The sequence below is a fragment of the Ixodes scapularis genome, unplaced genomic scaffold (genome assembly GCF_016920785.2).
Source record: "Ixodes scapularis isolate PalLabHiFi unplaced genomic scaffold, ASM1692078v2 PGA_scaffold11__112_contigs__length_91849675, whole genome shotgun sequence".
Lineage (NCBI taxonomy): Eukaryota > Metazoa > Arthropoda > Arachnida > Ixodida > Ixodidae > Ixodes > Ixodes scapularis.
This window is the reverse complement of record NW_024609837.1, coordinates 62,056,455-62,073,931: the sequence shown is the minus strand read 5'-3', so window position 1 is coordinate 62,073,931 and position 17,477 is coordinate 62,056,455. Positions and strand designations below refer to the sequence as shown.

General features: G+C 44.8%; 1 protein-coding gene across 1 annotated transcript; it reads right to left on the bottom strand.

Annotated features, from left to right (window-relative positions):
* Positions 1-3,800: 3,800 nt before the first annotated feature.
* On the bottom strand, positions 3,801-17,119 carry LOC115313590. The gene is made up of 2 exons (XM_040218663.3): positions 17,101-17,119; positions 3,801-4,666 (listed from the first exon to the last, which is right to left on the bottom strand). Exons 1-2 carry the CDS (start codon positions 17,117-17,119, stop codon positions 3,801-3,803), a joined length of 885 nt encoding a protein of 294 aa, XP_040074597.1.
* Positions 17,120-17,477: the final 358 nt, after the last annotated feature.

Sequence of the window (17,477 nt, the reverse complement as noted above, 5' to 3'; positions counted from 1 at the left end):
TTGGGTCACCCTTTTCGGTCGAGGTGCACGACATAGGGTACTCTTCTCAATGGAACCTCCTCGAGAAATTCGATTAATGTGCGGGGCAGACATGTGGGAGTTTCTCGTACCACTTCTTGAACGTACGACCGGTTGAACGAACATTCACGCTGGGATGTTGTTTGTCGTGCAACCGTCCCAAAACTCTGAGCACATATCAAATACGCTCGATGAAATGTGCCAAATGAGCCAGTGAAGGCGAATCCTATATTCCGAGACAGAGAAATACTGAAATACACGGACATGATCCCAGATATTTGTGTACGTTCGTCCTGACCGGCCTCAGTCGTGGTGTTCAATGCTTCATACTTCACTGCACTTGAAGGCAAAAATAATGGGTATGACAGGCGTGGAAGTTCGGCAAAATCGAGGGGGCCATTTGCAACTTATCTGCACGCAGAACTGACCGAGCACACGTTTAATGAGAAGACGCGCTTTACTGAACCGCACAATAAAAGACGACAAGAGTATCCTTACCTCGTTCCGGCGAACATTCAAGTCAACTCACGCCCGTGCGTAGCTTCCCGTGCTTTGCTGGATATTTGGTTAAATTCCTTGAGCACGACGCCAGCTGACAGCTGTTTTCTGTTGTAGTACGTACACGGTAAAACCGTAAAACCACTGACAAACAAGCGTTGGGTAAAACCCGCGACGGAAGCAAGAAGGACAAGCGCGAAACTTTTTATCTGTCTCGCGTTTTAGTAGGTGCCTACCAAGGTTGTTTGTACTTGTTTGTTTTATTTTATTTTTTATTTATGCAATACCCACAGCGCCAAATCAGGCATTACAGTGGGGGGATATACATACAAAAAACAACGTACAATGTCAGTCAGACCTCTGCTCCACGGCAGATAAGTCATTCAAACAACATATAAACCTTAATTATAAACCATACAAGGAAATAGAAACTTATAAACAACACATATAAACATAGCTTATAAACCACGCAGGGAAGAACTCAAGCTAGATTTAATCTAACAGAGAAAAAAAGTGATCATTTGACAGTACGCCAACCAAAGACGGAGGCAATCGATTCCACTCGTAGATAGTTCTTGGAAAAAAGGACATCCTAAATACCTCTGTTTTGAACGAAATTTCTCTCACCTTGAAACTATGGTCAACGCGCTCTGATTGATAGTGGGGCTGCATTATATACATGTCTCTTTGAATGCCAACTGTCGAATGATAAATGCAATGAAACAACTTTAAACGAAGTCTCCTTCTGCGAGTTTCGAGGAGCTCCCATTTTAAAACATCTTTTGTGCGTGTTGCGCTGAAATCTATATTATAATTCCCGGTAACAAACCGAGCAGCTAAGTTTTGCAGTCTTTCTAGTTTTATTTTGTCACGTGCTGTGGGCGGGTCCCAGACGACACAGGCGTATTCCATGGCTGACCTGACGTATGTTTTATAGAGCAAATCCCGAGTATCTTTATTGAAATTTCTTGCATTACGACGGAGGAACCCTAATATTTTACCAGCCTTGGCCACTACGTAATCAACGTGTGTGTTCCATCTTAAGTCAGTCGTGTAATTTACCCCCAGATATTTATATTCTAACACTCTTGATAAAATATTGTTATTTATGGCATAAGATGCGTAGGGTTTTTTTTCCTTGTGAATGTCATAAAAACAGTTTTCCCTAAATTTAACTGCATACGCCATCTGAGGCACCACTGGTTAATTCGATCAAGATCCCGCTGTATGATATTAGCATCATCAACAGAAGCAACAGCCCCATATAAAAAGCAGTCATCCGCGAAAAGTCTCATCTGCGACACTACTCCCTCGGTGATATCATTAATGTATAACAAAAAGAGAAGTGGCCCCAGGACCGATCCCTGCGGTACACCAGATGTGACTTGCACAGTAGAGGACTGTGAGCCATTTACAACGACAAACTGACTTCGTTGTCTCAGATACTCGGAGACCCAGGAAACCACTTGCGGGTTAATATTGTAGTTATTCAGTTTTGCAATTAGTAAAGAGTGCGGTACCGTATCAAAAGCTTTCCTGAAATCTAAAAATACACAATCTACCGAGAGACGTCTATCTAAAGCATAGGCCAGGTCATGGGTAAATTCGGTTAGTTGTGTTACACAGGATAGTCTCCTCCTGAAACCATGCTGACAGGGATTAAATAAACAATACCTATTCATGTGCTCTACGATACTCGTATACAAAATGTGCTCTAGGACTTTACACGCAACACACGTTAGCGATATCGGGCGGTAATTTCCTACGTCATTACGCGGACCAGATTTGTGAATTGGGACGACTGCAGCGTTTTTCCAGTCATCTGGGAGGCAAGCTTCGTTCAGTGATTTCATAAAAGCTATTTTTAGAAAAGGTGATAGCGATCGCGCACAGAGTTTGAAAATGTGGTTTGGTAAACCGTCAGGACCGCCTGCTTTAGAAGTATTCAGCCCCTGCAAAAGTGATTCAATTCCACGTTCACTGATAACGATAGCATTCCTATCACCCACCCCTCCTCGGAACGCCTGTCTATCCCCGTCATCACTTGGTATTACGGTGGTGAAAACTGAACTGAAGTACTGATTAAATGTTTCTGCTTTAGCGATGTCATCATGGACAATGCCATCACTGGAAGTGAGCGGCGGAATGTCTACGACATCCTTTCCATTTCTTTTTACATGTTTCCAAAATTCTTTCGGGTTGTCTTTTAGACGTGACTCAATTGAATTACTAAACGTATTTTTGGCTATGCAAATGGCTGTTTTTAATTCATATGCTACTTTTTTTAATTTTTCACAATTTGCAAGTGTCGGCGTTATGCAATAATTACGATATAATCTTTGTCGTTTCTGTGTGAGACTGCGCAAAGCCCTTGTAAACCACGGTTTACTTTTACCCTGTCTTGTTGTGAGTATCCTTGATGGAACAAAGCGCTGTCTGAGCTCACAGATTTTGTCTTTAAGCGAAAGCCACAGCTCAGACGCTCCTTTGTATTCTGCTTCCGTTTCAAACACAGTATAATACGCGTTCAATCCTTCGTTTATCCTATTTACGTCAGCTTTCTCAAAATTGTACACTCGCCTAGCTACACCTCTGCTTGTTTTTACATGCTCTACGTTCATATGACAGATCACAGCACTGTGATCGCTAATGCCCGGCACAACCAGGGTAGAACGGACGAGGTGAGGCTGATTGGTTAGTAATAAATCTAAAATATTATTTCCACGTGTTGGTTCTATCACCATTTGTCGGAGTGCAAAAAGATCTGTCAAATTCGCCATTTCTTGATTCAATCGCCCTGCAGTTGCGATAGCTCTACCCTGCTCGCTCCAGACCATATTTGGCAGATTAAAGTCCCCTCCGATAACGACACAATCCGTTCGCACTGCTTCTGTCATTGCTATTAACTGGGTCATCGCGTCGACCGGAGAATCAGGTGGTCGATAAAAGCTGCATGCTGTAAGTATCTTGTTATTGGAAAATATTAATTGGCAAAAAATGGCCTCACAGGCTCCAGTACCAACATAAACTTCACTATAATAAATGCTATTCTCTACCAAAATAAACACACCACCACCATGAGCATTTCTATCTTTTCTATAGCATGTGTAACCATCAGGAAAGACTTCATTATCACCGATGTCTGCCTCTAACCAGGATTCTGTACCAAGAATCACAGAGGGTTTTACCAAATCTACAAGTGCAGAAAATTCATGAATTTTATTCTTAATACTGCGACAATTTATTACAAGAAAAGAAAGATTTACTCCATTAGGCTGACGCAGTCATCTGTGCGGTACGACTTGATTTGTCTCGTCATCATAGACATACTTTGTTCCATTCAGTAGCAACGTGTCATATCTAAGGTTCACTTTGTCGCCATCCTTTCTTCGTGACTTGGCAAAGTCCCATAATCGTTTCCTTGTCGTTCGCACCACCTGGGAGAAATCCTCAGAAATACTAAATGGAGTTCCCTTCAATTTCCGTGTATTTCTCAAAATTAACTCTTTTTCTTTGAACGAGGTGAACTTGGCTATCAGTGGACGGTTTTTGCCATTCTGGAACTTGCCCAACCTGTGAGCCCGCTCCATTACCACAGCCGGTAGGCCCAACCTTGATTCACAGATCTCTGAAATTCGTTTCTCTGAGACGGCATTTGATTCGCGAGCTTCTGCGTCAGGGACACCATAGAAGATTAAGTTGCAGCGTCGGCTTCGGTTCTCGAGATCATCTACCCTTGCCATCAATGCCCCAAGCTCACGCCTTTGGTTCTCGCATTCAGTTTTGCACTCTTTAATAGCAGTATGCAGTTGGTCAAGTCTATTTAGCTTGGATTCTAATGACGTCATCCGGTTGACCAGATCATCAATGGCAACCTTATTCTCAACCTGTGTGGTCTCGATAGAGGCAAGCTTCACTTGTATGGTCGCTTGGCCATCCAAGAGCTGCTGCAATTGTTCCGCCGTAGTGGGACCCGGGTTAAGCTCTATGTCCCCACACAAGAGGAGTAACAGAAAATAGAAAGCGAAACGCCGTAGCAGACGAAAGCAACGTCGCGACCGACGTTCAGGCTCCGAATATCTTGATAAGCAAGCAACCAGTGTTTGGGGTGGAACCGGCAAAACATAAACTGAGAAAAGAGGAGAGAGTTCTGCCAGTTTAGGCGAAGTGAGCCGCACGCCTGTTTCGAACGGTTCAAAATTGAATAAATGGTGACCAACGGCGAAAAGAAAACAAGTTTCAAGTACTTTTTGGGATTTTTGAAGTGACTTTACTACTGAACGACCGCATGCACTTGAATGTTCAATTCAAGAGTTTATAAAACGTGACAACCCATGCTTGTCACCTGCGAACAGGGTAGTAACGCTCAATGGCTCGAGCCCAGTGGGTCGTTAAGTAAGCCTGCGGGGTCGTTAGAGCCGTCAAAAGGCATGATGACGACCGGGGGTGCTCACTTTTACTTAGAGTGCACCTCTCTCTCCCTTGGCAGAGCGAACGGTGGAGAGGAGGTCGCCTCCTCTCCAGCGTCCGCTCTGCCAAGGGGGAGAAAGGTGGGAGGGGCTTCCACTTCCTTCTTGACCAGTCACCGACTATAATAACTATCGTCTCCTGTCATTATTGTCTGGATTTTTTAAGATGTCTAAACGCGTTATGCATACCCAAATTTATTTTTACTTCCGCCGAAAATTTGTATATTACCAGTAGGATTTCTTGACGGGACTGTCAGTTGAAACTAATCAGCGCGCTTTTTTTAAACTTTTGTGTGCCTTTTGTTATGCACAGAGGTTAAATTGCTTGTATACATACTACTTTCATATGTCAAAAGCGTTCGATAAAGTAAACCATGAGTTATTATTACATAAATTACCCTTATATGGTTGTGCACAGCTGTACAAATGGTTTCAAAGTTACCTATCATGTCGTCCCAACCGTGTTCAAATAGAAAACAGCCGCTCAAGAACTTGTTTTCCATTCCGGTGTTCCACAAAGGTCTCTTCTTAGCCCCCTTTTGTTCCTTATCTTCGAAAATGATTTATCATCATATGTTACAAATACCCATTCGTTGTTGTTGGCAGATGACAGTAAGTTTTTTTTTTATGAATGTTTATACTCCTGTCGGCAGCGAAACTTCACAGTATGTGTGTGTGAATATTAATTGTCACTGAATCGGTCTCAAAACCAATGTCTTGTCTCTGGGCAGACGTTGTAATCTATAGACCTTCCCAGCGGCAGTCTCGAACGAAGCGATTTATAGCGCGCGTCCCTGGTTTTGAGAGGGTACGTCAGTGTTGCCCGACTGCGCTGAGCTGTGGGTTTTCTCGTCAGTGGGCTGTGGCAGCCTCCGTTGGCCCACTTCCGGACGCTGGTGGAGGCTAAATTGTTGCGTTATATTTTTTTTTATTTTGAGTTCTATGGCAAATAGAATTTCTCGAGTTTCTAAAGATTGAATTGTACTATTTTTGGGAACAAAAACAAAGAAATGAAAACTGTTTTGGTGAGTCCATGCGCGACAGAACAAATAGAACTGGATTGTTTGTTTTGTAATATATTGACCTTTTTACGGCACCATACATTCAGCCGCGTCAATCTACAAAGGTCTTAACCGTCGAAAACATTTGACCACACAAGATATCCGAACTGCATGGATATTTCCCGCTCACAACATGAAATTCAACGAGCCTCATCAATCGAACATATATTGTACGTACCCTACGGTGCCGCGTTATCCGAACAGGATTTGAGAAAGGTATTAAATAACACATTATATCCAATATACATTGTCGACGATAGTCACTTCACGACGATCGGACGGAATCCGGCGTGTTTGGGAGCACATGTAGAAGAGAGATGCTTTTTGCACACCTTCAAAGCAAGTGAACCAACGTGTCTATTCCGTTTCCACACCGCGTACCCGACCCTGTGAGCTATTTTTGGCGAAGACCTGGAACATCATAAACGAGAAGGCTTTTTGGAGGTTATCTCAACGAAAATAATCCTCCATGAACGTTGACCTGCCTGCGTCGCGAGCTGCTTCACGTTCGCTCGCTTCGTTCGTTTCCTGCGAAAGCCGTTCAGGCAACCGAGCCCTGGTATTCCCCGGTTCTCACAGTGGAAGATAATAACAGAAAGGGTAAGCATCCTCAACAGGCAAATAAAGCAAAAACTTCCAAGAAATGCAGGCGAACTCTAAATGCACAATGCAGGTGGAGAGTCACGCTGCCCGGTTTCCACAGCTCAGGCGGACGGCAGACATTTCTGGCTGATAGGGGTCGCTCAATTCGCCAAATGGCGGCGGCCAAAAAATTTTTTTTTCATAAGTCTATTACATAACAATCATGTATTAAAATTCTCATGTGAAGAAGACCTTAGCGTAAGCATAGATAATGAACTGGCGTTTATTTCGCACATGTTCTCTAGTGTTGGCAGCGTGACAAAGTTCTTGGGACTTATATCTAGCATCATGAAGCAATTTAAGGCCGCGGTCCCACGGCAGCCATCTTGAACAAGGCGTTAGTTCAACCAATAGATGGCGACACGCACCCGTGGGGTGGCCGAAACATTGGTTCACGGTGGGATGGCTCGAGCACCATCACGTTCCCCTCGTGGCCTTGCTCGCGCCGCTGCCAGCTGTGCTCAGCTAGCTCAAGTAGCGTGGCCCAGCAAACGGTTGTATGCGAGAATGTCAGGCTGGGTATAAATTGTTCTCTGATATAGGGAGATGCAGTTCGGCGGTTGTAACGGGCTTTCGCAATAAATCTTACCAAGGAGGAATCAAATGTTGATTGACGTGTTAATATTCTATCAATGAAAATTTCTTCTGCAGGAATGCACGCTCACTAGACTCAATCTCCCAAGACACCAGTGGAAGCGGAGGTCAAGTAAACTGCTTCGCGATTTACGGTACTTACCTCACCAGTATAATGACGACTAAAATAACGTCACGAAATATTGTGTTTCACGGGATCCGGAAGATGTGGTAAAGGTTGTTACATTATAGTTCCCAGAAACTTTCTGGAAAAGCTCGAAGTCTTCCTTGAGTCCAACGCCATCATGAACAGTAACTGAAAACGATCCACTATTCAGTCGGTGGGTGACGAAACGTATCCGCATCTGCGGAGTCATGATCGATGCGTACGCAAAGTGGCTGGAAGTTTACACGATGCCTGCCACGACGTCCAAACACGTCACTGACGTTCTACGGTCTCTTTGACCTACTTTTGCCCTACCGAAAATACTTTTCTCTGATAACGCGCCAAATCTTGCTTCAAATAAAATAAACAAGTTTTTGAAGAAAAAAAGAACCGGCATCAGGCATCACATTAGTGCACCATACCATCCTGCAACTAACGGGCTAGCAGAACAGATGGTGTGCGAAACGAAAAAAAGCCCTTTTGAAGCTTACGGAAGAAGCAGTTCAGTGAAGAATCGCCAGGTTCTTGTTCCAGCAGCACGCGACGGTCTCATATTACACGGTAAAAATACCCGCCGAAGCAATATTCGGCGGACGAAGAGCCACACCCCTCGACCTCATGATACTTTGGCCTACGAAGATCGAGAGATTCCCAGATCGGGAGTAATGGCAGTTTATTCGGTCGGACAACTCTTCTACGTCAGGAATTTCAGCGGAAACCGGTCTTCCATGTAAAACTTGAGTAGAAAAAGCTCTATGTTGGTTGACCAGAAGGTGTCATCCCTCTGAATACGTTGGATATCAATGCCTTTGAGTGTAAATATAACTAAATCACAAAACTCTCTTTGTGTATTGTGTAACTGCCCTTGTATTTGATAGTAGAAGCTATGGTGGTGATTTGGACCTTTCACACCAGGCTCCTTTTTCTTATTTTTCGCCTCATACTCCTTAGCGGTTTAAGTATGCTTCAAGGATCTTTTGGAACGGGGACACTTTACGTCAACGAGGCCATTTGTTCCAAGTAGTGAATCAGGGAATGCTACTAGAAGTCCGTCCCTCATATTAACGAATAATCCGCACTTCTGCACAGTGTAGTTTTCCTGTTCCACGTACAGTTGTAAAGCAGCATCCTCATTGATTCTACCATATTCTGTTGCGGGTGAAGAAAGTCTTTGGGTACACGATACTTGAAACAAGTCTGGCACTGTACGTTGTGCTTCGACACCCATGTCGTCGTCCTTATAGAGCCTCATCATTTAATCATTACCTCGAGCCCCCCCTCCCCCCCCCCCCCCCATATTGCTCTTCATCAACAGTAAGTACAATAGGCTGCCGCCATATTACAATCCAAGAAATGAAAAATGGAGCCGTTCAGTCCTTCAACAAATTTATTAATTATATAATGTTATTACGTTACATTACCTCGAGACGATCAACGTCTATCGTCGATCTTCAAATACTTATACCTGTATATACATTAGACATACAAGGGGGGAGGGGGGGGGGGGGGTGTCCGTGGCCGAGCGCATGGTCTAGCGCACACCAGCTCGGAGCACTTGGAGCGAAAGCTGGCGCTGGAGAACCCACCCCGCCCCTGCCCGTTTCGATCTGGAAGGGCATCGTACCGGCGTGCGGTCGCGTATCCCTACTGCGTGGTGCACGTTAAGACCCCAGGTTTGCGGTTGTAGCGCACTGGCTAAATTGCTCATCTACAGCTGAGACACCAGACGCCCACTAAGGCAGACTAACTTCCGGCTCTGTAAACATACACAACAATTTGCAATTAGACGCATAATAACAAAGAACACAGCGTGCCGCCTCTTTTCTTTGGATGCCTTTTTTAAACCAGTGAAAGCTCGCGCGTTCTCTCTTTTGAGACGGTTAGAACGGTCGCACATGAAACCCGCGTTTCTCCTACCCGGCCGCTTCCTCCTCTCATTATGTGTAGTTGGTTATAACTAAATAAGCTATAATAACGGTGTATTATGCATATTTACTTTCAGTTTCAGTCAGGAAAAAGGAGTTTCGCGGGAACTAGAGCCAATAAATGAGCTGCGCTTAGAGTATCGGCACTCTCTTCCCCGACAGTGTTATGAAGGCCGCCATTTTGGTGCTTGTGCAGAGCAGGCGCAACTGCCGATCTTCATGATTCAAAAGTGCAACATCCTCAGCATTAGATTCGGTGTTAGGAAGCTCATGTGATGTTGCTTTGCTTTGTCGCACACTGTTAAAAGTGGAGGACGGAAAAGCGTTTCTTGTGATTTCAGATAAAGCTTCAAATAACTGGCAACCATGATTTTAAGCCACAATGAGGCCAAGTGTCGCTACTCTGAAGCGTAGCTTATTTAATGACACTATTCATGCTCTTGTTCAAGAGGCTTGTGATACCTGGAGGGGCCAGGACATAAGCCCCGTGGATTCCACAAGCCACTACCTTTTGGCACCTGCCTCTTCCTCATTGTTCTCGCTTGTGCCAGTAAATTAGCTACGGTTCAGAGTAACGACACTTAGCCATATTGTGGCTTAAAGTCATGGTTGCCACTTATCTGAAGCTTTATCTAAAATCACAGGAAACGCTTTTCCGTCCCCCACAAATCTTTAAACAGCCCACGACAGAGCATTGCAATATTGCATCAGCTTCCTAGCACAGCATCTAATGCTGAGGAAGTCTTACTTTTGGATCATGACGATCGGCAGTTGTGTTTGCTCAGAACGAGACCCGAAATGGCGGCGCCCAAAACAATTTTGGAAAACGGATTGCCGATACTTTAAAGCTCATTTAGTGACTCTAGGCATGAGTGAACTCGGGTGTATTATTTTCCTCTTCGTCTTCATTGTTTATTGATTTCAATTACATCGAATAATGAACACATTATATCACGCTACGCATGTGTAATTATTTGTTTTCGATTTATTAAACTGACCCAGTACTTAAACAATTCATTTATCGATAGTAAATCTTCCAATATATTTTTTAAATGTGAAGGTAAAAAGACACGGAGATTGATGATGATACAGACGCGAACGCCGCCCTCGGAATTTTTTTGAACTTTAGAAATCAGCAGTTTGTCTGCCATCCGCCAGGTAGCGCAATAAAACACCCAAACAGCTTTTAATTGTTTTTAAAATTAGCTAAGCTCTACACCTATTCAAAAACCAAAGCAAGATAACTGTGAAGATTTAATACAAGCAATGTATATCTTTTCCAAACAATAAATGTTATTAGATGCCAATAAATCTGTTTGATGTCCAAAAAAGAAATGCGTCAAAAACAGGTAAGTTTGAAGGGCTCCTGGAGCGTTATGACTTTGAAAATGAAAAAAAGCCATCGTCCACCTCTTGGGCAACCATTGTAGCTCTAAATGTTATAAAAGATTTTATCATAGTTTAATTATTTCCTCAGCGGCATTTGAAGTACCATGACTCGAAGCATAAAAAAGTGCTACGTCTGATATGAAATATCTAAACAAAAAAATTTTACACAACATCTAGTTTTCTTCTGCCTATTACCAATTATAAGCACTACGTCTGTAGCTAATTTCATCGTCCTAGCGCTTGTCATTAAAAACATATTTGTGCTGAAAAATGTCAAATTTAGGGCAATACTTGGATGAACGAAAAAAACAAAGTAGTGCAGATACCAAAAAAGTGTAACGTTACAATCTGCTCCGACATCATCTTAACAAAACTGCTATATTGGGGCCGTGTTATCTTTAATGGATCGTTCATAAAACATGAACTAGCGGAGCAAGTGAGGGTCCGCGCCATCATATTCGCATCGCTATAAATGCGCATGAACAGTAAACACCAACACACGCATAATATCGAATAAAAGAGGATTGCATTGCCTTTCGAATGACACCAGTCCCACAAAACAGTATTTAAAAGGAGATGAGTAATGACCCGCCAAAAAGTACCTAAACTGCCACATTCAGTGGGACCGTGGCCTTAAAACCCCTGCCTGTATTATTCGTTTATTTTGCTATCTTGTTAAGTCAAGGCTTGCTGTTCTGCTGTTTAGAATTCTTTGTCAGAAACGAAGTCAACCAATCTGAAATTTTGCCAAAACGCTTACTACGCATCATTTAGAAGCGCTATCTTCCGCGCCGCTTTTATTTTGATTGCAACTTTCTTCTATATAAGTTATTGCTGAGGCCATTGTCTAACAAAAGAACAGGACGTGACTTGATTTTTTTTTTCTTAAGATAGTAAATGGAATTATATATAATGATTCGCTTTCATCCAGTGTTAATATCCATGTCCCCTCCCGTTTGTCTAAGAATCCATAGCCTCCTATATACTAACAAAACCTGGCAGATCGCCACGAGAAGAGGCCGCCGAAATCGAAAGTGTGGAGCGGCAGACAACAGATGAGAGGAAAGCCACGTGAATGGTGCCCCGCTGCGGCGAAACGCCAAAACACACTTCTCCCGAGCGACTAAGTGTGTTTCGTGTCCTCGCCGTTGCAAAAGCTGTGCGCAGACGTCCATGCTCCCCGAGAAATGGATCCCTGATGCTCTGTGCTACCAGATCTTCGCGTTCTAAATCTGCGACCGGGTACTCTATGGCTCCGTTGTCGAACTGCCAGGCTCTGTGAATACAGAGGAGCCTCTGAGGAATCACTCTATTTTTTATGTAAATACCATATGCAGATTTTCACCTTTGTAACGCACGCGATCACTGTTCAATCGCTTTGGCAGTCCAGGTATTGCAATATTCAGTGACTTTTCTTTTTGACGCAAGCAATCGCAAGAGATCGCTACCTATCCGTGATATGTGTTTTATTTGTTTTGTGTTCATGTGGACCGTAATATACAACGCGTTACCAAGGTTGAAAGCACCAAATTAATATTCATGATTATCCCCGCAACCACGGGACTACGTGCAGTCCCGCAGCTTTCCACACATTTCGAATGAACGGGCTCCCCCCGATCCGATATCTTCTTCCCTCATACGGGCTCTAATTCTGGCAAATTTACGTTGTGTGCGGTCTGCTGACTGCCTGAAAAGGAACTCTGAAACATTTCGGAAGGGAAGAGAACCGAAAAAAATCCAGTCATCGCCGCAGAGAGTGCACACGAGAAAGAGATGAATCGATAACGTTAAGCCTTTCGTCCCACACTGCCGCCGCTACTCTTGTATGTGCTTTTTTTGATACTTTTCTTCCCGTCGTTTTTCTGTCATCACCGCACTCATGGCTAGTTTTTTTTGTGTGTTCGTTTGATACTACGCCATTTACGTGGATTCGCGGAGCAAGTCCTGCTATGGTTTCAGTGACATGTGTGGCAACTAGCCAACAATGACAATGGTCGATTATCGATAGACCTCTCTCTCGGCAGAGATAGACTTCTTGAAGTTCATGCTCAAATGGTTCCGTGACGGATATTGCGGAACGTATGGACACGATCGACAGGTGAGAATCAACTTATTTGCCGTCTTTCTTGGTCATGTAGGACGCAAGTAAAGTGCTGCAGTCGATTTTGTTTTTTGCTTCTTTAAGTCTCGTGATAGAATGGAATCCCGTTCTTCGTCGCTATCCGTGTGCAGTTGCGTCGACACTTGTAGATATGCATGGTAATATTCTAGTTTTCACAGGAAGGTGAATAACAAGTTTGTGTTATTATTGAAAGTGCGTTGTTTGTGCTTAAATGTTTGTTTATACTGTGTTATTTTATTGCCTTTACCGCGTTTATACAAAATTCTTAAGTATATTAAGGTAATAGTATTATTGTACACAAAATCAGTAATATTTTGTTCTAAGGCATCTCGAGCTCGTTGGGAGAAGTAAATTAGTTGACCGTAAATCGTAAGTTTATTACCCCTCCTACACGGAAAAGTTAATATATTTTCATAAAAAGATACGGGATTGAATCAGCTTGCAGTCTTGAGTGATGACTGTGGACCCCATATATTCATTCAATCGAAATTACATTAATTTTGCCATGCGGACAGGGTATAATGCAAGAATTCAGTGGCTGCACACGATAACATCGATTAGATGATCGTAAGTGACATATGTCTAGCCGTGTCCACGTTGACTACGTCTACTTGATTCTTAACTGTGATCTGTTTTGCTGCGTCCAATCACTTTGTGTCTCGCCATTTTGTCGAACTATTTCTGTATGAAATATGCGTTCTACAGCAATAATTGCGTGGCTCAATGTTCTCGACTTAATCAAATTTTTCGGTAAACATCTTATACGCCAAGCTCGTGCCAATTAGTACCGATTATTTAGCGGTGTAATATTTTTTGTCCGTGTAATAAAATGTTTTCTGGAGCCGTTGCTATGTGCAGCTCTCATTTTTACAAACAAAACACGCGTATGTGACTAAAAGCGCGTTACGACGGTCGATACACGCGCGTTGCCCTCGCTTCGACGCGCGCCCCTAACGGCTTTTCATGGCGACGTCACGAGAAGAGCGCTACGGCCTTCTCTTCTAGGATGTGTTGGGACTTCCCGTCCGCCGTGCTGCGCGAAGCGAGCCACGAGTGCAGACCTGGCGTCTCGCCAAGAATTAACTGTTTTCCAGCAACGTGCGCCCCCTACAGAGTTGTCTTCGAACTACAAATAAAGGGCAGCCTCTGCTTCCTCTCGCGTCAGACGGGGGGGGGGGGGGGGGGGGGGGGGGGGGGTATCGGTGGCCGAGTGGGCTAGCGCACAACCAGCTCGGAACACGTAAAGCGAAAGCTCGCGCTGCAGAGCCCCAGAATGCTGAGTTTAATTCCCACCCCTGCTCGTTTAGATTTGGATGAGCATTGTACCGGCGTTCGGTCGTGTATCACTACAGCGTGATGCACGTTAAAGACCCCAGGCTAGTGGTTGTACTGCACTGGCTAAATTTCTCATCTACCGCTGGTAGACTCGTCGCCCGTTGAGGCAGACCAAGTTCTAGGCTGTGTAAAAATACACACAACCCAATCTTCCGTCAGAAAACATTGGCATAATGCTGTTGCATTGATCTTCGCTGCCTGTTATGCCCCAGAGTAGCGATTACCCAAGCAAGAATCGCCAAAAATATATACTCGCAAAGATAGGTTCTGAATATGTTCGCCAACCCAAACTTTGCCCTGCGAAAATGGCAACAGCGGGAAGCAGGGTCAAGGAAGGAGATGTATGCATGCGTAGAAGATTACTGGGAAATGGTGGATTGCGCGACGAAGGGAGAATCATCATGTCGTCTGCTTGAAAGACTTGGTTTCAAACTTTACTCGCGTTATGCGAAATCCCACTTTGGCAGCCTCCAGTTGCTACGCGTCATGTTGGAAGGTTTTGGAAGCTTCCACCGCGCTTATCCGCTTACTTCACGAATCACTGGTGTCAGTCGTCAGTGGCACTCATAACAGCAACCACGACGGCTATGAGAATTCACCACATCGCACCTCCTTCCTCAGGTACGTGACGGCTCCTTACCTTGGTACAGCTATCGCTTTCGTTTTTTCACGCAGTGTGGGCTAAAAATACGAATTTTTACACACAATATTGAACTCGTCGTTCGGCGCCTAGTTATTTTCTCGCCGGAACGGTGGGACAATCCCCAACTCCCGACAGAAAGGCGTAATACGGGGATTAGCAAGCGTTCATGGGGCGGCGCACGTGACCTCAATACGCGATGACATCTGCTCTTTTCAGTGTAGAAAACCTGATTTGTGCGAATACACCCTAGTTTGTCGTTGGATGTTTCGGCAGCGGAACGTTAAACTACCTCAAGAAGCACCTGGTGTCTACGATGTGGCCGAGAAATTAATCACGCCGGTACGATACTCTTCCAGGTCTAAACAGGCGGCGGTGTGGTTTCAGTCGACGATTCTTGGGTTCTGTGGCGCAGTTTTCCCTTCCGCGTTATTTCCCTTACCTGTTTAGGTTTGAAGCCAAGTGTGCTAATTAACATGCACTTGCCTCGTTCAGCAGTTGGAAGCGCCATGGCCGGCCTAGAGTGAACATGTGCGACCTCTTACGGCCTTTGCACGGGAACTGGTTGCTCCCTGCGGCCGCATGCAGTGAGTCTGCGGCCTCATTTTGAGAAATGTATGTATAGACCGACACGCGGGCTTGACGTCACGGCGCTACGGCGGCGCTGCGATCGCGTCGGAGCCGAGGGGTGTGGGCAAAAGGGCGCACGTTTCGCATGGGCGTCATAGTATTTCGGCATGCCGCGAAGCTGTGTTGCCGTTAATCTCACCGAAATGTACAAGAAAAGTAGCGGAGTGAGCTTCTACAAGTACCCGGCAGACTCTGAAAGGCATAGAAGGTGGATAATATCCGTGGATCGAAACTTATGGTCGCCTCGCGCGTTTGTGCGGCTTCCATTTCAGTCTCCGTCCCGAGGCTTGCTTATGTACAGGGAAACCGTCCTCTGATCGAGACCACCCGGATTTTGTTCCCACGGTGTTCGCGCACAAAGCACCGGCCAAGCGCTCGTCGGAGGCTCGCTACGCCCGTGCTACCCAGCAGAAGTGGATCGGCGACAGAACGGCAGTGTTGTAGGCGCTACCAAAAAAAAAGTAACGAAATACGTTACTCGTTACTTGCAAATCAAAGGTACGCGTTACTGAGCTACGTTGCCTAAAAATAAAAGGAACGCGTTACCGCTACCGATAAAAAGTAACGCACGTTACTTCTGCGTTCCTTTTTAAATTATGATTTAACACGTTTTACGCTTTTGGCGATACAGGTATGCATAAGCTCATATATAAAAAAAACATTATGTTCACGCAGAAACAGAACATAATTACTTTATCTCTTTTTACAATTTTACCCAAAATACTGACGAGAAAAAAACGCAAAGAAAAACATGGCTTGACGCCTAAAAACACGGAAAAGCTTGAAATGTAATTGTAGGAACGAGTAACGTAGCTACGTTACTTAAAATAGTAACGCAAGTTCGTTACCCGTCACTATGTCGAAAAAGTAACGAGTAGGTTACTACGTTACCGAAAAAAGTAACGCGTTCCTAGTAACGTCGTTACTTGTAACATGTTACCGCCAAGACTGCAGAACGGACAAAGCGTTACTGCTTGTCATGCCTTGTGGTCATGAGAGTAGGAAAAATAGCATACCTTGACTTGAAGACGCTGTGGGTCTGCTGATCCCGCCGGTAGTGCGGAAACCGACTCGAAGTAATCATAGGCCTCGAGAGACTTGTGCGCCTGCTCCGTGTCGGCCGTGAACTGGCGCGAAAAAACTAAATAAACGACGACAGGAGCCGTCGACTTCGGTGGCAGCAACTTCACGTCGGAAGTCTAGCAGGCCTTGTTACGGATCCTCGTAGGCAACGCCGTCCACGCAGTTTGTTTCGATACCGCCGCCGTTCAGGCTCGGATAGCGAGCTGAAATAGTCGGGCATAGCATACGACAGACGTTGTCAGGAAATACGACTCACAAATAAAGCTAGAAGCTTCCCTACAACGTCAACAACGAGCGCACGCCACACAACGCAATGGCGAAAACACGGAGAGCCGGGCTGCTTTTGCCCACATAGCTACCGCGCATGCGCGGCCTTCCGGCCGTGTTGGTAAACAGAGCCGCTCCGCGTATCGGTCTATAGATAGGAGCACGCATAAAATGAAGAATATTAAGGTGCCCGGGCGAAAGCAGACAATGGTTCTTGTGATAAAGTTTATCGACACATCTAGTAAGAATATGTGAAACCATCTACTAAAAAACGATAATGACCTTGTGTCTCATGCTCCATTCTGGCTCTCAAATTTAAGCATGCGTAATAGACCTGTTGCGAAAACGTACAGCGCCACGACGTCAGGGAGTTTTGGGAACCCTCGGTACAGATCAGGCGATTTTTCTTTGCGCCTCCTTGACGGCGAGTGAAACGCCGCAGCTACCGCCAGCCATTCGCTATCGTGACCATCCGCCGGAACGTCCTAAAGTCCTTGACGGCGACCGTATCTGTGGCAGGGTAAACACATCTCGACGGTTGAAGCTATTACTGCTCATTCACACTAGAAGTGGATCCGCGTTCGCAAAGCGGTTGCGAACGCGGTTGTATAAAGACCCAGTACAATTGCAAGCGCACTCGATGGCATCGAGTGCGCGTG